The 27041-nt window shown below is 54.7% G+C and overlaps 3 protein-coding genes across 3 annotated transcripts; 2 read left to right on the top strand and 1 right to left on the bottom strand.

Annotated features, from left to right (window-relative positions):
• Positions 1-1130: 1130 nt before the first annotated feature.
• On the top strand, positions 1131-4115 carry CDK4 (cyclin dependent kinase 4). The gene is given in 9 exon segments (XM_047787062.1): positions 1131-1342; positions 1788-1941; positions 1943-2025; positions 2185-2320; positions 2438-2605; positions 2771-2880; positions 3138-3188; positions 3329-3464; positions 3703-4115. Coding segments are annotated over 8 exon segments (912 nt in total). The 5' UTR covers positions 1131-1342; positions 1788-1806; the 3' UTR covers positions 3796-4115.
• A 163-nt stretch (positions 4116-4278) lies between these two features.
• TSPAN31 (tetraspanin 31) lies at positions 4279-7088 on the bottom strand. Its single transcript, XM_047787063.1, has 6 exons — positions 6758-7088; positions 6072-6239; positions 5769-5849; positions 5318-5449; positions 4913-5026; positions 4279-4811 (listed from the first exon to the last, which is right to left on the bottom strand). The coding sequence occupies exons 1-6, from the start codon at positions 6818-6820 to the stop codon at positions 4737-4739; spliced, it is 633 nt and encodes a 210-aa protein (XP_047643019.1). The 5' UTR covers positions 6821-7088; the 3' UTR covers positions 4279-4736.
• A 6550-nt stretch (positions 7089-13638) lies between these two features.
• Positions 13639-26694, top strand: AGAP2 (ArfGAP with GTPase domain, ankyrin repeat and PH domain 2). The gene is given in 23 exon segments (XM_047787061.1): positions 13639-14901; positions 16526-16584; positions 17222-17309; positions 17510-17595; positions 17743-17838; positions 17840-17891; positions 19540-19674; positions 20003-20074; positions 20077-20111; positions 20539-20608; positions 20611-20696; positions 20833-20841; positions 20844-20921; positions 21285-21389; positions 21809-21971; positions 22156-22230; positions 22233-22274; positions 23016-23144; positions 24394-24542; positions 24643-24733; positions 24850-25072; positions 25200-25458; positions 25637-26694. Coding segments are annotated over 23 exon segments (3540 nt in total). The 5' UTR covers positions 13639-13724; the 3' UTR covers positions 25898-26694.
• The last annotated feature ends 347 nt before the right edge of the window (positions 26695-27041 follow it).

Here is a 27041-nt window from a genome sequence, read left to right as displayed (position 1 = left end):
GCAATGTGGTGGTAACTTCCTTGCACATACTCATTCCTATATCCACCTGTATATGATGTATATAATAGCGTGCGCACGCGCACACACACACACACACACAGCCGCTTAGTGCAGAAAAGAAACTTTTTTTTTTTTGGCTCCACCTGTGGCATATGGAAGTTCCCGGCCAGGAACTGAATCCGAGCTGCAGATGTATCAACGTGGGATCGCTAACCCCCTGCGCCTGGTAGGGTTGAACCTGTGCCACCACAGAGACAACTAACTCAACGGATCTCACCCCGCTGCACCGCAGCAGGAACTCTGGAAAAGAACCTTAAAGGTCAAGTATTCCTGTTTCCAGCTCATTAATAACCTCTCTGCCAGGAGGTATCTAGATTCTGCTTTAACACTCCCAGGGAGAAATGGAAGTTCTGAAGAGGTGAAGGCACACTACCTTGCCACGCTTCCTGTTGGATTACTGTATTAATCTGCCTTCCATCAGTCCTTTAATGCTAGTTTTGCCCTAAAACGGGTATTGTGTCCTCTCTATTTTATATGGTCACGCTGCCGGCTATATCTTTACATATAGCCTTTTCACTACCTTAAAGGGCTAGTGCCTGAGACACCAAAAAAACTCACGTAGCAAAAACCCTACATTTACACAGGAAGTAAGCGCTCGGTAAAAATTTGTTGAATGAGTGAATGAAACAAAGACACAAATGAGAATATGTTTTCCGATGGCGGTGGTACATAAAGGCGACAGCACCTCCTCACGTCCCCAGGCCCCCCACTCTGCATATAGAGTGACAGACGCATAGTGACACTGGAGTTGGCGCTCGGGCTCGGCCTGCAATGGGGAATTGGGATCTGGGTGGCCCAGGTTGCCATGGCACCGTATTGGACTCCACCCTCTCTAGGCTCCCGCCCCCCCCTCGCCAGAGTTACGGCAGCCAGTCACGTGCCCTGCAGCGTAACCACACCTCTGCTCCTCCAAGCAGTCAAGCGGTCACGTGTGATAGCAACAGATCACGTGGCTGCCATCGCCCCTCCGCCCCTTTCCCTTCCCCGCCCCCTTCCCAGTCAAATAGGCTCCAAGCTGCCTTTCTGCGCACGCGTACTCTGGTCACGTGTTCAGAACGTCCGGCACATTCGCCCCGCCCTGCCAGTTTCCGCGCGCCTCTTTGGCAGCTGGTCACATGGTGAGGGTGGGGGCAAAGGGGGCCGCTCTAGCCTGCGGCCTATGTCTATGGTCGGGCCCGTAGAGTCCAGCTGCCCCAGACAGAGCTCGAGTGCATGGCGCTGCAAGAACCGGCTCCGGGGCCCCGATAACGGGCCGCCCCCGCAGCTCCTGACACGGGGCGAGGTAAGTGTAGCCCCCTTCCAGGAATAGGGACCATTCTAGTCCTCCCCGGCTTCCTACGCGGGCTGGTCTGGAAGGGTCGCTCGAGGGCGGGAAGTGGTGCAGGGTGTAGTATGTTCCTTTGTGGTCATAGGGAGGTGTAATTTAAAGGACTAGGTGAAGGGTCTTCAATGCAGGGGGTGTGTCGTGTGGGATTTCCCTTGTACAGGGCTTGATAGTCCCAAAAGAGAAGGAATTTTTTAATTCTAGGGCCTCACGTGGCTGGAGGGCTTTTGGTTAATCATTGTGTTACCTAGGGGGGTCGGCCTTATGGAAATTTGGGGAAGGGACGGGATGCTGCTCTTGTTGTCTTTGGGATATGTTTTGTGCGAGACACTTTGTTGCCGCAGGCTCATAACTATTTGAACTCTGGAAGGGAATTTGGTGGCAGGAGCCTCTGTGATTGTAGGGTCTCATCTGGTCTGAGAATGGCTACCTCCCGGTATGAACCAGTGGCGGAGATTGGTGTTGGTGCCTATGGGACCGTGTACAAAGCGCGGGATCCCCACAGTGGCCACTTTGTGGCCCTCAAGAGCGTAAGAGTCCCCAATGGAGGAGGTGCTGGAGGGGGCCCTGCCCATCAGCACGGTTCGTGAAGTGGCCTTACTGCGCCGGCTGGAGGCTTTCGAGCATCCCAATGTTGTCCGGTGAGAAGAAGGTGGAGGGTTGGGAGTGGGTAGTAAAAAGGAATAGACAACCTGTAGGTGGGGAGGGGTGGTTGAAAGAAGTGGGGACCCTGAAGGAATAGGGGAAGCCATGTTAGGTCAAAGATAATTGATCACTGAGTGACCGTTTGTTCTGGCCAGGCTGATGGATGTCTGTGCCACTGCCCGAACTGATCGAGAGACCAAAGTGACCCTGGTGTTTGAGCATGTGGACCAAGATCTAAGGACATATCTGGACAAGGCACCCCCACCAGGCTTGCCGGTGGAGACCATCAAGGTGAGTAGGATGGGCATATACTGAGAAGTAAACTGGGATCTTTGTAGTAGCATCTGTTGTGGCTTCCAGTATGATACCTAGTTTCCAGTTTCTCTGTACCTCCCCCTTCTAAACCAGGATCTGATGCGTCAGTTTCTAAGAGGCCTAGATTTCCTTCATGCCAACTGCATCGTTCATCGAGACCTGAAGCCAGAGAACATTCTGGTTACAAGTGGTGGGACAGTCAAGCTGGCTGACTTTGGCCTGGCCAGAATCTACAGCTACCAGATGGCACTTACACCTGTGGTCAGTAGAAAGATGGTAGCCAAAATGGCTTCTGGTTAGTGGGAGGAGAATGCTTGCTCGTAGCAGTTGGGAAGTCACGTGTTTTTTACGTGCTTGACTTCAGTGAAGCAGTTGTGCTTCATGGTAAGGGGCAGGGCCCTCATCGACCCTTCTTATTCCTATTAGGTGGTTACACTCTGGTACCGTGCTCCAGAAGTTCTTTTGCAGTCTACGTATGCAACACCTGTGGACATGTGGAGCGTTGGCTGTATCTTCGCAGAGATGTTTCGTCGAAAGTATGGGGCCCAAATAACCCATAACATCTTGAATTCCCCAAATCTCTTATTCATAAACCACATCCATGTCATGGCCACTCTTCTACTTGAGTACTCCTGACCATCTGGTCTATAACCAGAAGCTCTGAAGTATCCTGGAATTAGGAATTCCATAGCTCTTTATTCTACATACCCGATGTTCTGAGCTACTAAGCTGTAATCATTCTTCCACCATATGTTTGAAAATGACTGCTGTCTTATGTCTTTTCTCACCTCAGGCCTCTCTTCTGTGGAAACTCTGAAGCTGACCAGTTAGGCAAAATCTTTGAGTAAGTGATTGGGAAGGGAAAAGAGTTTTCCATTCTTAGTCCTTCTCTTTCTGCTGAGCCCTGGTTGGAAACTGGCTCTGCCCCTGGGGATGGGGGCTAGAGACGGGCCCTCCTGACCAGAGTTCTCCTGTTTCCCATAGCCTGATTGGGCTGCCCCCAGAGGATGACTGGCCCCGAGATGTGTCTCTACCCCGAGGAGCCTTTTCCCCCAGAGGGCCCCGCCCAGTGCAGTCGGTGGTACCTGAGATGGAGGAGTCTGGAGCACAGCTGCTACTGGTACTGGGCTTGGGTATGGGCACAGGGTGAGATTGGGGTGAAAAAACAGCAGTATAAAGGGACCCAAACACATTGTGATCACTGAGACTCATTAGTGGATGGGCTAGTTTTCTCTTGCTGCTTTGAATGGCAGTCCACAAAGAGAGATAGAAAAGAGCCCATTCTAGGTATTGTTAAGGGTGAATAGAAGTCTATTTTATTTTCTTCACAGTTTTCTGACCTTTGCCTCCCTTCTTAGGAGATGCTGACTTTTAACCCACACAAGCGAATCTCTGCCTTCCGAGCCCTGCAGCACTCTTATCTACATAAGGCAGAAGGTAACCCAGAGTGAGCAATGGAATGGTTGCAACAGAACCAAGAGAAGAGAAGCCAACACTTCCCTTCCTTTGAACACTTGAGAGTCCCTTGCCGAGAAGTCGATCTCTGCCTTCATCTCTGGGGTGTGGAGACGACTGCCTCTGTCTTTTTACAGAGAATATTTTGCTGCCTTAATGACATTCCCCTCCCTCCCCTCCTTTTGAGACTTACCCCCCCCCATTTCCTTACACCAAGGGGTATGTTCCTTGCTCTCCCCTTCCCTGTACCTTGATACTAGAATCCTTTTTTATACAGGAGAAACAAAACAAAGAAATACGGTCTTTTTTCTGGGAATGTTTTTTCCTCTGATTAGCTTTACCATTTAGGGATTTGAAGAAAAAAAAAAAAAAAACATTTGGAAGATGGCACTTCCCCACAGAATCATAGAGTCTATAGAGTCAGTGGAGCTCCTTAATTGGCAAAAGAAGAAAAGGCACTTATGTTGCTTTTTTGAATATAGAGTTTAAATGGCTTTTATTTTTATATTTACTGAACTTCTTCAAACTGGGTCCAGCTTATTACAAGAGTTCTTGGTGGTTTTCTCCCTGGCTTTGTCCCTGATTTACCCTTGGAGCCAGGATGTGTTGAGGCAGTCCAGCACATGGAAGGGAGAAGAGGGGAAACAGAGCCAGGAGTTCCTCCGACCTCTATCCCATCTCATGCACTTTCAGGAGCTTTCCATATCCACTTAGGGAGAGAGGAAGGAAGGTTTTTTTATTCTTTATAATCTTGTTCCCAACAAAACATGTCAAGGCATAAAGCCTAGCTATTCAGTCGTTTAGAGAACATGGCAAAAGACCCTTCCTTTTTCCTCAAACAAAAAGGGCTGTAAACCCCAGGTTTTCCCTAAGGGAGGGGAAAAAAAAGGCTTAGGGAGAGCAAACAGCAGGAGAAAAGTCAGAAGGATTCAGCATCTCATAGAAAGGCACTAGGGTTGGCTCGAGGGTCCTTCTGATTCCGAAATCTCATTGCTAGCCAAACACCAAGGATCTGTAGAAGCAGAGGGGAAGAGGTGAGCAACAATTTTGAATCTCTAGGACTAAGACCTAACAGATGTAGAGAAAGGACATTAGGCAACTGGAGAACGTTACCTCTGTAAAGCTAAAGAAGAGTCCAACACCTCCCAAGATTTTCAGGGCTTCATCTGAATGCCTAAGAAACTTCTCTCCACACATCTGACATGAGGGGCTCCGGCTCTTGCAGATCTGAGGATAAACATTATGGGAGTTAGGAGAATGCAGAGTTGCTATGCTGTTCTAGTCCAATACCTAGTGATGAATGGCCCTAGAAATTATATTCCCACTTCCTGATCAGCATCCTACAGACTGGAATCCCACGTGGATGATTCCTTGGCCTCTGTATCCACCCCCACTCCTACCAGCACACAGCCCCCAATAAAACTGAGCTGCCAGTCACAAACTCAAATCTGCCAATATGGCACTGTCCTTAACCCAGTTTTCCTACCCTCTCCCCCCACTTTTTCTGCACCAACTCACTGCAGTGCAGAAAGCATAATCTTGTTGATCCAGGGTTGTGAGGTTGAACAAGCCACAGCAATCAAAACTTCTTTCCAGTTCATTCCGAGTCTTGTTGCTCATGACCCGCCAAGAAGCATTGATGATATCTGTCTGGAGGATATATCAGGCAGAAAGAAATTATTCCTCTTGCTAACCTTAATTAAGAGTCTCCTTACATCCTGATCCCAGTTCAAGTGCCTCAGTTTCCCTGTTCGAGTAGAGGGAGTTTTCCTTCAGAAGTAAAGGTGCACATAGGGATAACTACCCACTTTCTCCTGGATCATCCTCACGGACAATTAGCCAGACATCCCAGAGGAAGGATATGGCTCAAGGGTCTGAAGGTAGTGGGCCTAGTAATAGTTTTTGTTTGCCCGACTGAGTAAGGCGTTAGTGCGGGGGGGAGTAAGTGCCTGAAAGGGTGCCACCTTACCTGTTTGCTTATGTTAATAGCCAGACATGAGCAAGAGATTCCAAACTGGAAGACGAAGACCAAGCCAAGGATGATCATGTACTGAGAGGACGAGTTAAGGGGAAAAAAGTCCCAACAGATTCCTTGATGTTCTACCTGAGCTTACCTATTCATAGAATTTACACAACCAAGTCAGTTGAAAACAATACAGTTAATCAGCTTTATAGAGTATGGTATGGAGGGGGCTCGACCCTTTTAACTTTTTCCTAGCTGATTCAGCCCTCCCAAGAGCTCCAGGGGCCCCATCACTTCAGGTCAGGATACAAAGAATAGCAGTACTTGATGGTGGTTGACAGCACCCACCAGTCCAGCCACCGCGATGAGAAGAAGGAAGACTCCCACGGCTATGACTCCTCCGATGATGTGGATGCTGGACACCAGACCCAGGCCTTTAGCCCAAGCAGCCACTCCAATGAGCAACAAGCCTACCAGCTATGGGAAACAGAGCAGGATGCATTTCAAATAGTTCCAGTGTGCACCACAGCCAAAGGCTTTAGGGGAGAGGGGCAAGGGTTGGACCACAAAGGAAAACTGTTGTGGGAATGAGAGAGAGGAGGTGCTACTATCAGGGCCAGGAGCCTCCCTGACACTCTGCCCCCCTCCCATCGGAAGTCAGAATGGCTGGGTTGGTAGGTGGTAGAGATAGGAGAGTCTATTAATATAGAACAGAGCATTTAGCTCATCCATCACTTCTGTTTGGGAGGAACTGAAGAAGGGCTGGGCCTTTGTGCCCACAGCCTTCACTTCATTACCCCCACCCCCAGACAAACCCTCTGATCACCGGAAGTCTCCTCTCTTCCCACGGAAGTCCCCAGGAATTCCCTCTTCGCCGGAAGTTCCCAGGAATCTTCCCGGAACCCCCAGTACACCCCTCTCCCCACCGGAAGTCCCCTAGAGATTCTCCTCACTCGCCTTTCCGCCCGAAGCTTCCCCCACCTCCAAAACCTCACCATGTAGACCACGTTGAGCGCACACAGCGCATTCTTGGAGCAGGCAAAGCCTCCGCAGACCATCTCCCCAGCTTTGGGGACCCAAGTGGTCCCAAGGACTTGGGGGGAGGGTCCCGGGGACCGTCTTCTTGGACTCCGACAGCTTCTGTCTCTTTAAATCGAGTCTAGCCAAACCTAATCCTTTGCGCTTGCACCGTCCCACCCCTGCCTTTGCATTGGCTAAACTCGGGGCTAATCCAGAATTTCGATGGTTTGAATGCCAATCAATCTGCATTGCGTCACTGACCCGCCTGCCAGCTCCTCCTTCAGGTTCTTTATTGGATGAAATTTAACACTGGGGGCAGGGCTTCTAGAGATTCTCATAGGGAACAGAGTGTAAACTTCAAAACCCCGGATTGAAAACGGAGCTTTCTGTGGCGGCAACTGGAAGAGAGCTAATCCGAGGGAGGAGGCTCCTGGTGAAACTCCGGTGTAGCGAGGAAATGTGCCGCTTCGAGGTCCGGGTGAAAGGGCTCCTCCCCTCAAGCGAGAGCCCTCCCCGCCCCTTTCTCCTCGCCCCGCAGTGACCTCATGATGATGCCCTCGTTTGCTGCTATTGCGTCACAGTCGGGAACACCCAGAGAAGCAAACTATTGACCTGTTTAGCCTGGCCACTGAGTCCGCGGTTGGGCACAGCAATATGTTTGTAAGTGTGTCCACTAGTACACGTAATCTGTTATATATGCCCTCCTAACGGTGTGAAAATGCTAGAAGTTGAATATGAAAAACACCAGCTTGGGACTGGCGCCTTGCTGTAGGTTACAAAGCTACAGGTACAAACAAGAGTGTGCGGGCGTCTTCAGAGCACATGCCTGAAGCTTGGGCTTGTAAAAAAGTGACAAAGGGAGAAGTTTGAAATATGAATAAGTATGAGGGTAAGAAGGAGTTTCCACATTTTCACTCTGGAGGCGGGCATAGCGGTTGATTAGTATCTGTTTATTACTGAATAAGTGCTTTGACACACTGCTCTCTTCCTGGGGATGAGAAGATATAGTTCTTCCTTCCCCCAAGAGAAGGAGGCAGAGTAGGACACAAGTGAAAAACCTCCCTTCAACCCCAGTGAATGATTTACATTTTAGGAGAAGTCTATGACTGCATAAGTGGCATCATCTAAATGCTAGAGTCACTTTACATGGGTCCCAGCTTTGCCACTTACTACCTGTGTAACCTTTAGCCAGTTAAACTCCCTGTGCCTGTTTCCTCATCTGTGAAATGGAGATAAATAACAATACATCCACCTGTTCGGTTGTGAAACTGAATGAGTTAGTATATACAGAATGCTTAGAGCAGAGCCTGGCACATAGTAAACACTTGTTGTTAGTTATTATTGTTCAAGTTATTTTACAGGTCCCAGTGGGTAATCTCAACTCTCTTATCTCCAATTATAAATTCACATATTAAACCTCCCTACCCTTTACAAATTAATATCAATAACACATGCAGAGGAGTTCCCGTCATGGCTCAGTGGTTAACGAATCCGACTAGGAACCATGAGGTTGCAGGTTCGATCCCTGGCCTCGCTCAGTGGGTTAAGGATCTGGCATTGCCGTGAGCTGTGGTGTAGGTTGCAGACGCGGCTCAGATCCTGCATTGCTGTGGCTGTGGTGTAGGCCGGCAGCTGTAGCTTCGATTGGACCCCTAGCCTGGGAACCTCCATGTGCCGTGGGTGCAGCCCTGGGAAAGACAAAAAGACAAAAGACAAAAAAAAAAAAAAAAGGCATGTAGGATAAGCGACATTTGGCAGGGCCAGAAAGGTTTGAGTCCTGAAACAAAGTGATTACATCAAACTATCCATTATTTCCAGGAGTTCCCATTGTGGCTCAGTGTGTTAAGAACCTGATATAGGATGAGAAGGATGCGGGTTCAGTCTCTGGCCTTGCTCAGTGGGTAAGGATCCAGCGTTGACGCAAGCTGCGGCATGGGTCATAGATGTGGCTTGGATCTGGTGTGGCTGTGGTGTAGACCCCTAGACTGGGAACTGCCATATGCTGCAGGTGCGGCCCTAGAAAGAAAGAAAAAAAAAAATCCACTCTTTCCACCCTCAGATCCTCCTGCCTCTTCATTCTGTCCTTCCATTCCTCATCCACTCTTCTCTCTTTCAGGTCCTAAATCAAGGCCAAAGACGAGGCTGTTAGGGATAAGGAAAACCGGTTGGCGGGCATCTTAGTTGGATGGTATAGTGAGAAGAGTATCAGAATTATAATCAGAAGACCCAGATAGATATCTTTGTTTCACCTTCTACTGGCCTCTTTGAGCTTCAGCTTCCTTTTTTTTTTCTTCCTTTAGAATAGATATAAAAATCCTACCCCTCAGGCCTGTCATGATGATACATCTGTGAAAGTGTGTTGTAAACTATTCAGTGTTATAGAAAAGTTAATTATTATGAAAGTAGTTGAACGTGGAGCATGATGGTTTTGTCTGGTTATAGGTTACTGTCCTCCATAACCTGTTCTCCCTGTAACTACTTGGTCCTTTTAAGCAGGAGGTGGTTGCAGTGGGGTAGCCAACTAAGGAAGGTTACACTGCAAGATGTAAGCATGAGAGTTCTTTGGATGTAACGAGTGGGTGGGGAGGACAACTATAAGCTGGAATGCAGGGCATGAAGGTGCCAGTCCAAGTGTGTACAGATTCCTGTGAGAGTCTGAGACTAAACACAAACCTGGAGGTCACCAAGAGTTTGGGATTGCACCTGGGACCTGGTGTGCCACATTCTCCCAGCACCAACACCCATCTTAATTAGCCACCTCCCGCAGGAAGCCCTAGGATACTTATTAAGGTTTCTCCAGCCACCTGGCTGGAGAACTGAGCAGGGGTTGGCTGGCAGAGGTGATGGGTCAACGCTAGAGGGGGTGGGAGGTGCAGAAGGTAGTGCTGACCCAGGCTGTGGGTTTGAAACTCACCAGTCAGGAAGTGAAGTCGACAGACGGAAGGGCGGGCAGGGGCGGGGAGTTCTGGGGAACAGCAGAAGGGGCCTTCAGGGGTTTAGGGGCTTCAGGGCCATGGGCTTCAGGGCCAGAGGTTGCTGTTAGCCCAACAAGACAGGTCTGGGCAACATGCAGACCCAGAGGCAATTGGCTGTAGCTGCAGTGAGAGCAGAAGTCAGAAGACATGAGGTAGCCAGGCAGGCTCTAAGCCGCCTCAGGAAGCTGACAGAGAGGGTGAGCGACCTTGAACTTCGGAACAGTATTCAGGCCTCACTGGACAGCATACGAGGTAAGAGAAGGGTTCGCTCCCAACTTGGGGGTACTGGGGACCAGCAAGGGGCATAGAAGGGCTTGGGGGGGTCACACATCAGTTCCCAATCAGCTACTTTCTAGTCGCCAAGATGGAGCTGGGACTGAGGGGAAGAAATACATTTAGAAAAGATGGAAAAAGACGTGGGAGGTGTTCTTCTTTTACTTTCCCCAACTTAGTCCTTCTCCCAGGGGATCAAAATACAGATCACTGCTGAGCTGACCTTGGCAATGAAGACGTGGGTGAGCTCTGGGAAGACAGGCTGTGATAGACCCATGGTAGGCTTGGACCCTGCCTGGGGAGTCTGGGGCAGGAAGCAGTCTGGGACAGGAGGTTCTGGGACTGGATAATGTGATCATTCCCAGGACCCACGCAGGATCAGTGACCTCTTGTTCCAGCTGTAGAGAGAACACGCGCGTGAACGTGTGCGTGTGTGCATGTGTGCGTACATGCGCGTGCACACACACACCACACTGAAATACACCACGAAGAGAATCTCAGGCTCCCAGGCACACGCAAACACTCACATAGCATGCTCTGCACAGCCTAAGTACAGAGAAGTCCCCAGGACTTTTCTCAGTCCCCTCTCCTCCCCATGCTCCTGTTCCTATCTCCCCCCCCCCCGCCCCCCCACACCTTCCGCTCTACCTCCTTAGTGCCATTAGAGCAAGTGATGACAACACAGGGAGGAAGTGCTGCCATGGTAACACCATCCGCCACATCCTCCTGCCAACCCTGGCCTTCAGTCCTGTGGTGGGGCCCTGACAGGAACAGCTTCTCTCTATCTAACAAGGCCCTACCACTAAAGAACGGGTGGAACTGGAGGTCATCTCCAGTCTGCTCTCATCTCATTTGCCTCTGAGGCTGCAAAGAGCCAATAAAAACGAGCTACTTTGCTCATGAGAGATGTCTGAGAGAAACACCTCCTCCATCATATCCTGGTCTCTTCCAGCTGCTCCGTTCTTAGCTGCCGACCTGGGGGGCTGTGGGGGAGGGAGAGGCAAGAGGCTATTCTTCCCATCAAGGATACCCCCTGGCAGACCCATCTGATGGCAGAGGCCATGAGAGCGCAACAGTGGAAGGAACAGTTTGGTTTGAGTTCTTAAGGGAACAGCGTTACCCGCTTTCCATTGCCTTTCTTTGGCTAGTACCCCTCTCACCTCCTGTCCTCCACCCTTTGTCAAGAACTACAGCTGATAACGTTCCCTACAGTCAAAACCATTGGAAAGGCAGACCTAGGGGAAGCGGCTCCATGGGGCCTCTGAAGTGGAACTCCAAGCCCTTCCCTGTAGGAAAAAAAGTCGGGGTGGGGGCCATGTAGAGGAACTCAGCTTAGCTCTGGAGAGAAGACAGTGAGAAGGGGTGAAGGCTGAACTCTCTGAGAAGACCACTCTTCATAAGTGATCTGTTCTACTCTTTCTCTAAGAGTCAGGATTCTGTTCCCATTGAACACAAAGGAAAACTGAGGCCACCAAAGGAAGGAAGGAAAATTAAGCCAGAATTTTCACCCTCTCTTTCAGGAAAGGCTGCTTGAAGGGTCTCCTGTTTTGGGGATGGTGTCATCCTGAACCTTGAGAGGTCGGGGGGAGGGACCGATGAGGGGGTTGCAGACCTTGGGACAGGACCACAGAGGGTTTGGGTACAAGTCTCAGGGAGAACAAAGGGCACCCAGCATCCTGGTACCACCCCCCCCAACCCTCACCCCCTACCAGGCAGAGCATGCCTCTGGCTCCTGCCTCCAAGAGCCGCCCACGACAGCACTTATTATAGTCTCGGCTGCGTCAGGAGGGTGGGACGCCAAATTAGGGGAAGGCTGAGACTCTCCGAGTCCCAGGGAGCGGTCTCCAAGGCTGAGGAGAGGCGACCCCTACTCATGCCCCACAGATGTCAGTGTCAGACTCCATTCCCCATCGGCCAAACCCCTTCAACCTTCTGCCTCAGCTGGAGGAGAGTGAGCCTTCCATTCCAGGGTCTCTAGAGGGGTGGGTGGGGGGACAGAGCAGGCATTTTTTTTCGTTCTCTCTGTCTGTCCCTTCTTTAACCTTCTAAAAGAGCCCCACCCTGTAAACCTCAGGAGATTGAATGGAAATCCAGAAGAGGCTGCCTCAACTGAGGAGGGTCTTTATATGGGCGGGGGGGGGCTAAATACCCACACGTGGGTGGGTAACCAGGTGTGAAAGTTGTACCTCCATTAACGGCAAATCCCCTTGTGGGTCCCCCCACCCACCATACACAGGGATCCTCCTCTCTGCTTATCCCCGCTGTTTCTGAGGCACTCTTGAAGCTACGGTTGCTATGGAGACAGGATGCATTTTGGTATGGGGGGTGGTGTCAGTCTGTAGACATATTCCTCCTTCTTCCACCCCAGCTGAAGCCTTTTGACTCACTTTTTGACCTGGGCTCCTCGACCCCACAGATCTCTCCCATCTTGAGGCACCCCTCTCCTTCCACCCACTCTCCTAAGTTCTATATTTGTCCCCATCCCCAGGGAAAGCACTTTCCAAGTTCACTTTGGGACAGTAGGGCTCAAGTCGTGGCCCAGTCAATGCACCGGCGAGTGGAGGGTGGGGGTGGGCGAGGGAGTTGGGTCATGGGGGAAGGAAAATGCGCAAGTACCTGGGGGAAACGAGGGGTCCTGGGAATGGGATTTCAGGGCTCCCTACTTTTCCCCTGTCAGCTTCCCCTGAATTGTCAGTGAACTCAATTTGCTCCGTTTTCGCCGAGGATTGTTCGCCACAGACCAGTTTTTACTCTCGTACCTAAGTGCCACACCTAACAGTAGCGCTCCCTAACCGCGGTGTGCTAGGGGAGGGGGCTGGTGTGTTGGAGTAGGTGAGTCCAAGTTCCAGGAAATCCAGCCCAGGATTTGGGAGGGAAATCCAGTCCTGGATTTTGCACCGCCTTCGCAGACAACCGTGCTGTTGGAGAGAAGGTGGGGGGGAGATAGGGTGGGGGGGCGGGGGGCCGCCTCCTCCTCACTGTGAGGGGAGCGCCCGGACACAGCGCGCATCCGGACCGAGCCAAGCCCGGCGAGCCCCCGGACTCTGCGCTCGGATCTCACGCCCCTCCCCTACCAGACCCCAGACCCGTGGGTTCCCACCCCCTCCGGCTTCCCTCCTTTCTCCCCCGCCGGCGCCTGCATCTCCATCCCCAGCATCCTCCCTGTGCCCCTGCGAATCCCCCGCACGACTAGCCCCATTAGCTCCCCACCCTCCTAAAGACCCCCTCTCCGACCCCCATCCGCGGCCCCCATCCCTTGAGTCCCTATTCCCCGCCCCTGCCTCCCCCGCACCGGTTCTTCCCCTTCAGCCTCGGATTCCTCTCTTCTGCCCCCTTTTCCTCCCTCTCCCCTATTTGCCCCCACTACAGTCCTCCCCGCCCTCCCCTGTCCATCTCAGCGCCCCCACCCAGGCCGGGGTGCAGGGTCCGGCGCGCCTCCCTGGAGCAGCACCAAGGTCCCGGGGCTCCAACGGGGTGGGGGCGCAGGGTGGGGAGCATGGGGAGGGGGCGCCCCGTGTGATGGGAGGGGGGCGCAAGCGGAGGCGGCGGAGGCGGCGGCGACAGCGGAGCCGGGCCGGGGGCTCAGCGGGGTCCGGGGGCTGGGGGCAGCGAGCAGGGCGGCCCCATGGCCGGGCCCCCCTGAGGCAGTCCGGGGGAGTCCCCTCCCCTCCCCAGCTCGGGGGTCTCGGGGCCCATGAGCCGGGGCGCGGGCGCGCTTCAGCGCCGGACAACGACCTACCTCATCTCGCTGACCCTGGTCAAGCTCGAGTCGGTGCCTCCGCCGCCGCCTTCACCATCTGCGGCCGCAGCCGGCGCCCCCGGGACCAGAGGTGCCGAGACCGGGGATCCTGGCAGCCCCCGAGGCGCGGAGGAGCCGGGCAAGAAGCGGCACGAGCGTCTCTTCCACCGACAGGATGCGCTGTGGATCAGCACGAGCAGCGCGGGCGCCGGGGGCGCCGAGCCCCCCGCCCTGTCCCCGGCTCCGGCCAGTCCGGCCCGCCCCGTCTCCCCTGCTCCCGGCCGCCGCCTCTCCCTCTGGGCCGCTCCTCCCGGGCCCCCGCTCTCCGGGGGGTTAAGTCCCGACCCCAAGCCTGGGGGCGCCCCCACCTCCTCCCGACGCCCCCTGCTCAGCAGTCCCAGCTGGGGGGGCCCGGAACCAGAAGGCCGGGCGGGCGGCGGCGTCCCCGGCTCTTCCTCCCCGCACCCGGGCACCGGCAGCCGGAGGCTCAAGGTGGCGCCTCCTCCGCCGGCTCCCAAGCCTTGCAAGACCGTGACCACGAGTGGCGCCAAAGCCGGCGGGGGCAAGGGCGCCGGTAGCCGCCTGTCATGGCCCGAAAGCGAGGGCAAGCCCAGGGTCAAGGGGTCAAAGAGCAGCGCCGGGACTGGAGCTTCTGCCGCTGCCGCTGCTGCCACCGCCGCCGCCGCCGCCGCCGGGGGAGGGGGAGCGGCAGCCACGACCTCTGGTGGGGTCGGGGCTGGGCCTGGAGCCCGAGGGAAGTTGTCCCCTCGGAAAGGCAAGAGTAAGACCTTGGACAACAGTGACTTGCACCCAGGACCGCCGGCCGGCTCTCCTCCTCCGCTAACAGTCCCAGCAACTCTGACTCCAGCCACCGCTGTCACCGCTGCCTCCGCGATGCCCACTGGGCCTGCACCTCCAATCACTCTGGAGCCTCCAGCTCCCGGGCTGAAACGGGGCCGGGAGGGGGGCCGTGCATCCACTCGAGATCGCAAGATGCTCAAGTTTATCAGCGGCATCTTTACCAAGAGCACAGGGGGGCCTCCTGGCTCCGGGCCCCCTCCCGGACCCTCGATCTTGTCTTCTGGCAGCGGGTCCAGGGAGCTGTTGGGCGCAGAGCTCCGTGCCTCCCCTAGTGAGTAGGACCAGGGCCTGAGAACAGGGAGGGGAGGGCACCTGGAATGCTCAGCCTGGGTTAGGGGAGCACTGTGAAGGTTTGACTTCCAAAAGCTTCTTTCTTGGGTGGGTGGCTGAACCAGACTCACTGCCAAGGACTGGGGCAAAGGGTAAGAGGTCTTGGAGGGGGTGAGTTGACCTGGTGCCACATAAGAAAAGACCTGATTTCAGAGGGACTCGGGAAGCCTCAGAGCTTTCTGGGAGAATAGTGCCCTTGGTCAGAGTGACTGTAGGAAATTGCTCCCAGAGAAACCCCAGACCCTACTTCCGACCTCACCTGGACTCTGGGAGCCTGGGGAAAGGGCTTTGCCTGCCCAGAGAAACACTGAAGGTGAAAGGTGAAAGGGATGAGCACTTGGGGTAGGTGGTATGAGAGTGACCTTGCAGGCAGCTCCTCACCAGGGACAGGTCTTTCCCTGGGCTGAGAGCAGGCTAGTGAGGCAGCAGGGAGGGACCGTGTTTCTTTCCTTGCAGTAGCAGAGAGCTTGGGGGCTGGAACCTGCTGAATACTTGAATGTGAAGTGAGAGGGGGCGATAGAAAGTTTCACTTCCCCCACCGCCCACCCCAGCCGCAGAGGCATTGAAACCCCCAGGGGGCTGACGAGAGTGACTCAGGGGGGGCGGAACTGCTGCAAAGGCAATTCTTCCCCCTGGAGACTTCGGAGGGGGTTCAGAGAAGGTAGTGTTTTCTCGGGGGGCGAGGGGGGGAAGTGGTAAATTCATTTTCTGGAAGAAAGAGGCGAGGGCCTCTTGATTCAGCTCACACTCCCGGGAGCGCAGGCGGCCCCCGGGGTTTGGCTCTGGAGCGGGTGGGAGCAGATGGCTCCGGATCCCAGAGTTCCCGCCGCAGCTGCGGCGCCCCGGGAACGTCCGGCCAGTGTCAGGCGCGGGGGCTGGACCCGGCGGGCGGAAGGAGCATCCTTCCCTCCCCTGCCCCCCTCATCCCTCCCGAGGCCTATGGTTTGTCTTCGCCGGGGAATGGAGCCCGTCCTGCTCTTTTGGAGGGTGCTTGTGGGGAGGGCATGGGAGAGGGAGGCCTAGAAAAATCCAGGCTCCTCCATTCCTTGGGCTGTGGGGAGGGGTCAGGACCACCTCGCCCGTTGACCTTGAAAAGGGGCAAGGATATCCCTCACCTCAGTTACTCTCCTGTGAAATGGAGACTGCGGAAGACTCACTCCCTTCTATGTCCCAGCCCCTCTTCCCAGAATCTGCTCTGGGAATCAGTCAGGCTGGTGAGGAGGAGACCTTCTCTTTTCCTTCCAGAGGGAAGAACCCGCCACTGTCAGAGCCCTGGTCCCCTGGTCTGGGGCAGGGACCTACTCTAGGGGATGTGCTTTAAGGGAGATGCCAAGTGAAGTATTTTTGTCTCGCTGGTTTCGTTGCTAAGCAACCACTGAGCGGCAGCAACAGCTGTGGGGAGAGTGGCTAGGATGGGAAGACTGAGGACCACTCTCTAACCTAGCCTTTCCACACAGCTCTCCAGCCCAGGCAGGGCAGCTGCAAAAGGAGGGGGCGGATAGCTGAGGGTTGGGAGCCCTCCTGGGCCTAAAGCATCCCCTCTTATGTCTCCTTTCCCATTACAGAGGCTGTGGTCAATAGCCAGGAATGGACTTTGAGCCGCTCCATTCCTGAACTGCGCCTGGTAGGTAACCCAGTCCCCTTGTCTGTAAAAAGGCTGACCGCCACTGCCCACCCACCACACTTTCAGTTCTCCCCTGTTCACCTCTTCCCTTCCCCCTTCCTGTGAGAATGGAGAATAGTTTTCTAGTTCTCCTGAGAGTCTACCTGCATAGCACCTTCTTTGGGGCTTGAAACATCCTCACAACTTTTTCTTCTCTAATGTTCCCTTTCCTGCTCATCCATGGTCTTTTTCCAGGCTTTTCCTCATTTCTAATATCTCCCTTTTAGCCCTTCATGTTCTGTTTCCTAGAATTGGGTAAAACTTTCCAACCAGTGCCTAGAGATGTGATATGCCCCCTGCCACTCATACATTTATTATGTTTCCTAAACAATATAACACGGGGGTGGGGAGAGGGAGGTGCTGAGTTGCTGACATTCTTCAGCTTGTGGTCCACTTTGAACTTGGGATCCTTTCTTAAGACATGGATGGCCTGAATTTCCCCAATGCTCTCTCCTGACTGACGGTCATCGAGGCCCTGTAGGCCCCTGCGTGGATGAGGGTTAACTGCCAGTTCCTTTGCGTCCTCTGGAGGGTCCAGACCTAAGCATCCTGCCTCCTCTTAATTCCCACAACCTCTGCTCTGCAACCTTGTCCTCAGGGTGTGCTGGGTGATGCCAGGAGTGGGAAGTCATCGCTCATCCACCGGTTCCTGACTGGCTCATACCAGGTGCTGGAGAAGACAGAGAGTAAGTTCTCAGGAGTCATAGTGAACTAAGGATTGGGGTCTGGGATCCAAGATCAAGGTCTAGGCTGTTGGATCAATGATTATGCAAGTATGGAGACCAGAAAGAAGGATGAGGCCACCGTGGCTAAAGTACAAGGAACATAGGGAGGCTTGGCGACCTGTAACTTCTGATCTCCTACTGCTTGCAACTCTTCTGGACAGGTGAGCAGCACAAGAAGGAAATGCTGGTGGATGGACAGACTCATCTGGTGTTGATCCGAGAGGAAGCTGGGGCGCCTGATGCCAAGGTGAGGGGTGAGATGATGGGGTGGGTAGGTGGGCTGGGGTCAGCACTGGCCAAGGGGGAGGGCTCTGGATTCCCAGGTCTCCTTGGGAATAGAATCCAGAGGAGTAGACATGTCTGACCATTCATTTGCTCCCTCACCCTCCGCAAGTTCTCAGGCTGGGCAGATGCTGTGATCTTGGTCTTCAGCCTGGAGGATGAGAACAGTTTCCAGGCCGTGAGCCGTCTCCATGGGCAGCTGAGCTCCCCTCCGGGGGGAGGGACGAGGAGGCCTAGCCCTGGCACTGGTGGGGACACAAGGTAAGAAGAGGATGGGAAGTTCTGCTTTCAAGGGAGTTCCCCCTGGGTATCGCCCAATATAGGTGAGAGCTTGGTAAGGTGTGGACATGTGGGGTTCCCTGGTGGCTCAGCAGGTTAAACATCTAGCATGTCACTACTATGGCTTGGGTTGCTTCTGTAGGGCAGGTTCAATCTCTGGCCCAGGAACTTCCACCTGCCACAGGTGTGGCCGCGGGGTGGGGGGGGGGGAAAGGTGTGGACATGGCCACTTGGATTTCAGTAACTCTCTGGAAGGAGCCTGGTCTCCAAATAAGGGAGTCATTAAACCAAACACAAATATCCCAAGGTCTGAGAGAGAAAAGGGGAAGGAAGGAAGAGACAGCCACAGTGGTGGTAGTCTTCATTCCTCTGAGATGTCACCTACCTTGTGTTCTCACGCTGCCATTTCCCAATGTTACCACCATGGGACATACAGAAAATCTCAGGCCCTAGTGTGGATAGAAAGCTTTCTCCATCTTCCCCTTGCTATAGCTGTGTCAGGCTGACACTTTTCAAAGGAACTTATCTAAAAACAAAGAGAAGTAGTTCCTGCTGTGGCTGGAATACAACTGCAGTGGCTTGAGTCCCTGTGGAGGTGTGGGTTTGATCCCCAGCCCAGCACAGTGGGTTAAAGGATCTGGCGTAGCTGCAGCTGCAGTGTAGATCACTGCTGTGGCTCAGATTCAATCCCTAGCCTGAGAACTTCCATGTGCCTCGGGTGCAGCCATAAAAATAAATGAATAAATAAATAAATAAAAACCGAGAGAAGACATTAATGCAATGATGGAGAAAACGGAGTGGGCCACTAGGCTCTCTTCCACCAGAAGCAGGAAAGCCTCTCTAGTAGCCACCTGTATGAAACTGGCAGGACTTTCTCTCTGGATGCCTATCCTGCAGGTGGCTGCTTCCACCTGTCGCTGGCCTCCTGGTTTCTTGCTGCAGATGAACGGACCACCTTTTTCTTTTTCTTTTTCTTTTTCTTTTCTTTTCTTTTCTTTTTTACAGCCTGTGGCATATGGAAATTCCCAGGCTAGGGGTTGAATTGGAGCTGCAGCTGCCAGCCTACACAGCCACAGCCATGCCCAATCCAAGTCGTGTCTGCGATCCACGCCACAGCTTGTGGCAATTCTGCATCCTTAACACACTGAGTGAGGCCAGGGATCAAACTTGCATCCTCATGGATACTAGTTGGGTTCTTAACCTGCCGAGCTACAACGGAATAGCTACAATCCACCTATTGTCTGTGGACACTCAACCTCTTCCTAGTTCATATGCCAAGTGTTTCTCCCACTCAGTTCAGGGTTCATCAAATTTGCAGGGCAGGGTGATTGTCTCTCATGGATCTCAGCTATTCTAGACCTTATCAGGATGTTCATTCACCTCTGGAGTATTCTTTGAAGACATACACACAGAGCTCACCAAGCTTACTCATGCTGCCTCTGGGCATGTGTGCTGGGCCAGCATTCATAAAAGGCATATTCCCTGACATTCCACCAGGTCACTGGAGGGATATTCTCTCATACGCCGTCCCCTAATGGGCCCTGCCTGAGACTGGAGACCAAGAGAAAGGAAAGCAGCAAAGTGGGCATGGGCCCCCTCATCCAATCCTGCCCCTCTCTTGTCCCCTCAGATAGGATCAGTGCATCCTCCCCTCGGGTTGTGGGCGATGCTCGTGCCAGGGCTCTGTGTGCCGACATGAAGCGCTGCAGCTACTATGAGACCTGTGCGACCTACGGGCTCAATGTGGACCGAGTCTTCCAGGAGGGTGAGTGTGGCGGTCCCCTGCATGTGTGGGAGTTAGGGAGTTGGGGACCAGGATGTTCTTAGAGGTCACACATCCAGGCCTTTCTCTGTGAGCAACAGGAAAACAGCTTGTATGGGAGGGAGGAGGGAGATCAGAGAAGGTTTGCTGAATAGCCACAAGGTCCTTCTGAGCAGGAGGAGCTGGCAAGGCCCACAGTGACATGAAGTCTACAGTAATCAGGAACTTGGGGTCTATGTTATCTCTTGGCCAATTCTCAAAGCTGAGTACCCAAAGGTGGTCTTGGGGTATTTTCCCTGCTCATGCCTCCTTCCCTTCTCCCTCCCCTCAGTGGCCCAGAAAGTGGTGACCTTGCGCAAACAGCAACAGCTTCTGGCTGCCTGCAAGTCTCTACCCCGCTCCCCAAGCACTCCGCTGCTTCCACTCCTGTAGCTGGGCAGGTGAGTTGGGGTTTTGCAGTCCACAGAAGAGCTGGTAGGACTCGGATGGGCTGGTGATCCAAGGACAGGTACAGAGAACCCAAGGAGGCTGGGGGGGGGCAGATGGAAATGGCAGTGACACCATTTGTAGGAAGGGCATTGGACTGGAAATCAACCAGGTTTGAAACACCATTTGCAATGTCCTTGAGCGACTCACCTAAACGTCCCAAGGTTGTCACGAAAATTGTATGGCATAATACTTGTGAAGTCAACCTTTGCGAAATCTAAAGCACTGTGACAAGGCTAGTGAGCAATTTTATTATTAATGATAATACAAATAAATGGTGATGAGGTGAAGGAATATTTCAAAGTTCTCATAACTAGATGTAACTATAGCTTGGTGGGATGGGGGCATCTCAGCTGTCCTGACCCCTTCATCCGCCTATAGGCTAGTAATGGAGGCCACACTAGCGACTACTCTTCATCCCTCCCATCCTCACCCAATGTTGGTCACCGGGAGCTCGAGCTGAGGCAGTTGCGGTGGCTGGATTGAGCACCCCAGGGTCCCTGCACCGGGCAGCCAAGCGCAGGACCAGCCTCTTTGCGGTACTGGACCTTCTGATCGCCCATCCTCCTATCCCCTGTTACCTGTCCATCTTCCCTGTTCCTAGCCCCTTTGTTGGGCCCTTCTTCATCTGCATATCCCTCTCTGCTCCTCTAACTATGCCAATAACCATTCCAGAATCGTCGGGCAGCAGCGACTCTGAGAAGAGGAGCTTGGATAGTCGGGGAGAGACAACAGGGAGTGGGCGAGCCATCCCCATCAAACAGGTGGGTGGTCCAGGGGCTGGGGGCAGGCTGGGGGTAGCTGGTCTTTTTTTTTTTTTTGTCTTTTTGCCTTTTTCTAGGGCCGCACCCATGGCATACGGAGGTTCCCAGGCTAGGGGTCATATCGGAGCTGTAGCTGCCGACCTACGCCACAGCCCCAGCAACGCGGGATCCGAACTGCATCTGCAACCTACACCACAGCTCATGGCAACGCCAAATCCCTAAACCACTGAGCAAGGCCAGGGATCGAATCTGCAACCTCATGGTTCCTAGTCGGATTCATTAACCACTGAGCCACGATAGGGAACTCCTGGGGGTAGCTGGTCTTAACTGGTTTTCTCTCACATGTCTCTTTCCATTCTCTAGAGCTTCCTCCTAAAGCGAAGCGGCAACTCCTTGAACAAAGAGTGGAAGAAGAAATACGTGACCCTGTCCAGTAACGGCTTCCTACTCTACCACCCCAGCATTAATGTGAGTGGCAGAGACCGGCTGGCCTTGGATGCACTTCTGGCTCTTCCAGTCTGTGCCTTTGACAGACACCAACATTGTTTCTGGGAAGCATTAGTCCCAGTCTCTTCAGTTTAGCAAACATCTGTTAGGCATCTGCCATGTACCCATATTGGGGGGGAAATGTAAACACATCCCTAGGACTTGCAGTCTAGTGGAAGAGCCTGGAGGAAGACCTCTAGATGGCCTGTCATTCAGGGATGCCTTCTGGAAGAGGCAGTGCTAGTCCCAGTCTGTTGGGCTCATCTCCTAGAGCTTATCCCCACCCAGTCAGCTCCCAGGGCCTCCTCTCCCGTCCCTCTCTTGCCCATATTATTGGCTGCTTCCCAGAATCTCTAAGGACCCCAACCTTCTCTACACTTTCAACCCCTATACTCCTGTAGGATTACATCCACAGTACCCATGGCAAGGAGATGGACTTGCTACGAACAACAGTCAAAGTCCCTGGCAAGCGGCCCCCACGGGCCATCTCTGCTTTTGGCCCTTCCGCCAGCATCAACGGGCTGGTAAAGGACATGAGCACTGTCCAGATGGGGGAAGGTCCTGGTGAGTGGAACTTATGACAAAGGGGCAGGAGAGGGGTCAGGGCTGGGAAAAAGGATGGGTAGTAGGGAAGGGGGTGCTGGGACTGATTAAGTGGGAAGGTGGGTGATAAAGAGGGACCAGGTAAGGAATGGGGCCTAGAGCGGGAGTGGCTCACTGAGGAATTATCTTCTTCTTCTTCTGACAGAAGCCACCACTCCCACCCCAAGCCCGAGCCCCAGCCCCAGTTCCCTGCAGCCACCACCAGACCAGACATCCAAGCACTCCTGAAGCCAGACCGGAATTTGGCCCGAGCCCTCAGCACTGGTCAGTGAAGCCTCACCCTCCACCCACTGTCTTCCAGATCCAGATGGGATGCGGTAGGAAATGAAATTGGGGTGGGAGCTTGGAGGCTGGACTGGGTGCCATGAGCATTGACTGGGTGCCGGGCACCAAGCTCAGTCATACCACGTTTAGCATAATGGTTCAAACAAGTAGGTTCTAGAACTAAGCTGCCTGAACTTGAACTTGAATCCTGGCTTACCACTTGGGCAAATTATTTAACCTCTCCATGCCTCGGTTTCCTCACCTGTAAAGTGGAGGTAATAGTTTCTACCTCAGAGGGTTGCTTTGAGGCTTAACCTGAGAACATTGTCCGGCACATAGCCAGCCATCGCTGTTTGGAATGTTTGGAAATATATACATATAATTTTAAAATAGCAATAGCATTGTGACAAGTGGTCCTCACAACAACCTTGTCAGGTCAAGATTATTTTATCCCATTTTAGGGATGAAGAAACTGAGGCTCAGAAGATTAAGTGACCTGCTCAAGGTCTCAAGGCCAGTAAGTGGCAGAGCCAGGATCTGAGTGCAGGTCTGACTCTAAACTACTCATCTGCCTCCCCCCCGCCCTCGGTCCCCAGGAATGATCAGGGAGACCTCCTCAAGAGGACTGGCTGAGGAGGAGGACCCTAATATGCCAAATCTAGTTCAGGGGGAGACAGGCTATAGAGAAAACAGGAAGTGTGTGGAGAGGGCATCTGAGACAGCTCTGTCCCCCTCCCCAAGACTGTACCCCATCCGGAGACCTGAGCCCCCTGAGTCGGGAACCCCCTCCTTCTCCCATGGTGAAGAAGCAGCGGAGGAAAAAGTTGACAACGCCGTCTAAGACTGAAGGCTCGGCCGGGCAGGCTGAAGGTGAGGCCCTGGTGGACAGCTCCACTCCCCCCCTGGACCCTCCCCCCAGCTCCAGATCCCTGGCCTCACTCCTGCAGGAGGAGGAAAAGTGTCTGAGCTGAGTGCTTGACTATCATTATCACTCTGCGAATAATTTAGTGGAGAAGGGATGGATGCTCCTCAGCCCCTGACCTTCCTCCCCTTCCCCAGCCAATGCTTTTTACCCCAGTAGCCCCAGTCCCTGTTCTCAATGAGCCCATAAGGCTGTAGGTCCTGCTCCCTCTTCTGATGACCCTCTAGTTTCTGTTCTTGCCCTCAACTCTGCTTGCCACCCCAGCCTCTGCACCCAGAAGGCCTCATGAACCCCCTGGGGACTCAGCCCCTGACCTCAGTGTCCTCCACTGACTCGTCAGCTCCTGAGTTCTGATCACCCAGCCCCCATTCTCAATAACTTCCTGTGATTGCCATGCTCCCCCACCAACCTTGGACTATGGTGATTTCCATCCCTGACCACAGCGACATCCCCAGACCCTCGAGATTCCTCCCAAACCCCAGGGATCCCTCACCCCAGGTCTGTGAGCTCCTTCTCTCCCATTTCCCCATGTTCCCTCAGATCCTGACCATCCCTTCCCCTCCCGGAGACCCGGCTTCTCATTGGTCGTGATAACCAGTCCCCACTGCCCCTGCTCTTGCTGGGTCTCAGACCCAGGTTCCAGATCTGCCTGCTGGGTCTCAGACCCAGGTTCCAGATCTGCCTACTCTCATGGCTCTTGGCTTCCGCTCTACTCTGCTCCGGGGCCACTGACTTTAGTTCTGCTTTCTCTCCCCATCTGTCTGTCCTGCTTTGTCTCTGGCACTCTCTGTCACTATCTCTCTCTCCATCTCTCCATCTGCCTCTCCTTTTCTCCTTCTTTCTTGGTCTCTTTCTCTGCTCTGCTCTCCATTCTATCTCTATCTCCTTTGCTTCGGGAAACCAGCCAAGCGCAAAATGTGGAAACTAAAATCCTTTGGTAGTTTAAGAAATATTTATAAAGCAGGTAACAAGCGGGGAGTTGGGTGGGATGCTCAGCTGGGGTGCAGAGGGGTGGGGGTGCCCCTGCCTTCCCCTGCATGTGCTCGGGCTTCCTGCTCTCCCCCACCCTCTGCTTCCCCAACCACTCTGCCCCACTCCCAGGGGCTTGGGATGGATATTAGGGAGGAAGGGTTTGGGGAAGGCAGATCCTGTTTGAACTCTGTCCCTCATGACTCCATCCCATCCCCCCCCACCCAGAGGAAAACTTCGAGTTCCTGATCGTGTCCAGCACTGGTCAGACGTGGCACTTTGAGGCAGCCAGTTTTGAGGAGCGGGACGCCTGGGTTCAGGCCATCGAAAGTCAGATCCTAGCCAGTCTGCAATGCTGTGAGAGCAGCAAGGTCAAGGTAATGGGTCGGAGGTTGGGGGAGAGCAGAGGTGAGTGTCTGAGAAGTCCGGAGAAGGGCTCAGAGGGAGAGTCACTACTAATCCTAGTCCTTTTTGCAGCTACGCACAGACAGCCAAAGCGAAGCGGTGGCCATCCAGGCGATCCGGAACGCCAAGGGGAACTCTATCTGCGTGGACTGCGGGGCCCCCAGTGAGCACAAGGGGGCAGTGGAGGGGCTTGGGAGGGAGTGTGGTTCTCTGGGATTGGTGAATGCGGAGATGCCCCTGCGGCTCGGCCTGGAGCTGAGCTCTACACTCTGTCCCCAGACCCCACGTGGGCCAGCTTGAACCTGGGCGCACTCATCTGCATCGAGTGTTCTGGCATTCACCGGAACCTGGGCACACACCTGTCCCGCGTTCGCTCGCTCGACTTGGACGACTGGCCGCGGGAGCTGACCCTGGTGCTGACAGCTATTGGCAACGACATGGCCAACAGCGTGTGGGAGAGTGACACGCGGGGCCGCGCCAAACCCACACGGGACTCTTCGCGGTACATGTGCAGGAGAGGGGTGGGGGAGACTCAGGGTGTGCGGCTCCTGAGAGGGTGTCCTGGGTAGGGAGCAGGGGTCCTGGGCGTGGGTCCCTAGAGCCCTTTCCGTTGATCTCTGGTCCTGCAGAGAGGAGCGTGAGTCATGGATTCGCGCCAAGTACGAGCAACTGCTGTTCCTGGCGCCTCTGGGCACTCCCGAGGAGCCGCTGGGCCGCCAGCTGTGGGCTGCAGTGCAGGCCCAGGACGTGGCCGCCGTTCTCCTGCTCCTGGCCCATGCGAGACACGGGCCTCTTGACACCAGCCCCGTAGAGGACCCGCAACTTCGCTCCCCACTTCACCTGGCTGCTGAGCTCGCCCACGTCGTCATCACACAACTGCTGCTGTGGGTAAGTGAGCGGGGAACCGTAAAGGGGTCTTTGAGGGCTCCGGCTGGGAAACAGCCACGCGCGGGGAAGCCCGAGATCCTCAAAGAAACCCTGGAAGTGGGCCTGGTGATCCCGCGGAGCCGGCGGGCGGGGATTGGCCCCTGGGACGCAAGGTAACGAGGCCGTCTCCGCCCTCTAGTACGGCGCCGACGTTTCCGCCCGCGACGCGCAGGGCCGGACAGCGCTGTTCTACGCCCGCCAGGGTGGAAGTCAGCTGTGTGCCGACATCCTTCTCCAGCACGGCTGCCCGGGTGAGGGCGGCAGCACAGCCACCACCCCCAGCGCGGCCACCACCCCCAGCGCGGCCACCACCCCCAGCATTACCGCCACGCCCAGCCCCCGCCGCCGGAGCAGCGCCGCCAGCATGGGCCGAGCCGACGCCCCAGTCGCGCTGGTATAGTTGCGCCGCGGGAGAGACACCCCCACTCCCACACAGGCCGGGCACGACCCCACCGGGTGGACCGCTGGACAGATGCACCCACGCACCTCTCCAACCCGCACCCTGCCCCCCGGGAGCACTTCTTCCCTCCACAAGGGCACAGCCCCCACGCCTCCCGGAAGACACAAACTCACCTCCCTCTCCCCAACGAGGCATGGAGACCCCAGCTTGACACGCCCCCCGCGTCCCTCCCCGCCTCCACCGTTTCCACACTCGGATTGCTCTGGGTCTACCCGCTGGGTGTTTGCGGGAGGGGACGGCCCTGCTGTGGTCCTGGCTCCTAGCCATTTGGCTGTGCCCGCTCGCGCCCCCTAGGGGCGGGGGAAAGGACCCAGGCCCGCCTGTGCTGACGATCCCACGGCGGCGGGAGCACTTACCCAGGCTGGCTCCTGGGGCGACGCCACGCCACAGGGAGGGGTTAGTACGTGGGAGGGCTGGCCCTGGGACTTGGGGCCAATAAGGGGGACCCTACCCCTTCCACGCTAATCTCACTGCCCAGTGAAGGGGGAAGGGCAGCGAGGGGCAGGACCCCTGCTGCCCATGGGGGTAGGGGGGTCCCCAACCCTTTCCGTGAAAGGGACCATGAGGAGTGGAAATAAGGACGTCCCCCTACATCCACCCATGGATGGAAGCTAAAGGGTCGGGGGAGCCAAAAGCCTGGGTCCCTCCTCACGACTATCTTGGGAGGGAGAAGGGATGGAGCAGAAGTGGGCTAAGGGGACGGGGGAGGGGACTTGTAATTTATTGCTTTGTACCCCAACAAGGGGGCCGGGGGGGGGGCGGGCAGGGGCTTGGGGAGGGCGTTTCAGGGTAGGGGAAGCCAAGGGTGGGCAGAGGGTGGGGTGGGGTGGGGGTGCTCTCGGGTTGTGAGTGTCTGTGACCGTGACTGCGTACCTGTGACTGTGCAGCGCCCGTGGTGATCTGGGGTAGGGGGCACCCCTACAATGGGACCCCTCCCCCACTATTCTTCCTGTCTAGCCCTTCCCTTCCAGTGGAGCAGCTCCAGACCCATCCCTCAACCCCGTGATCCCTCCCAGCCAGGGTTGTGAGGATGCGAGGTGGCTGGGAGGGTTTCCAGGCCCCCTGTCCCATCCCCAGAACCGGG

The sequence above is a fragment of the Phacochoerus africanus genome, chromosome 7 (assembly GCF_016906955.1).
Source record: "Phacochoerus africanus isolate WHEZ1 chromosome 7, ROS_Pafr_v1, whole genome shotgun sequence".
In the NCBI taxonomy this organism is placed as follows: Eukaryota; Metazoa; Chordata; class Mammalia; order Artiodactyla; family Suidae; genus Phacochoerus; species Phacochoerus africanus.
This window is presented reverse-complemented; position numbering and strand designations above follow the sequence as displayed.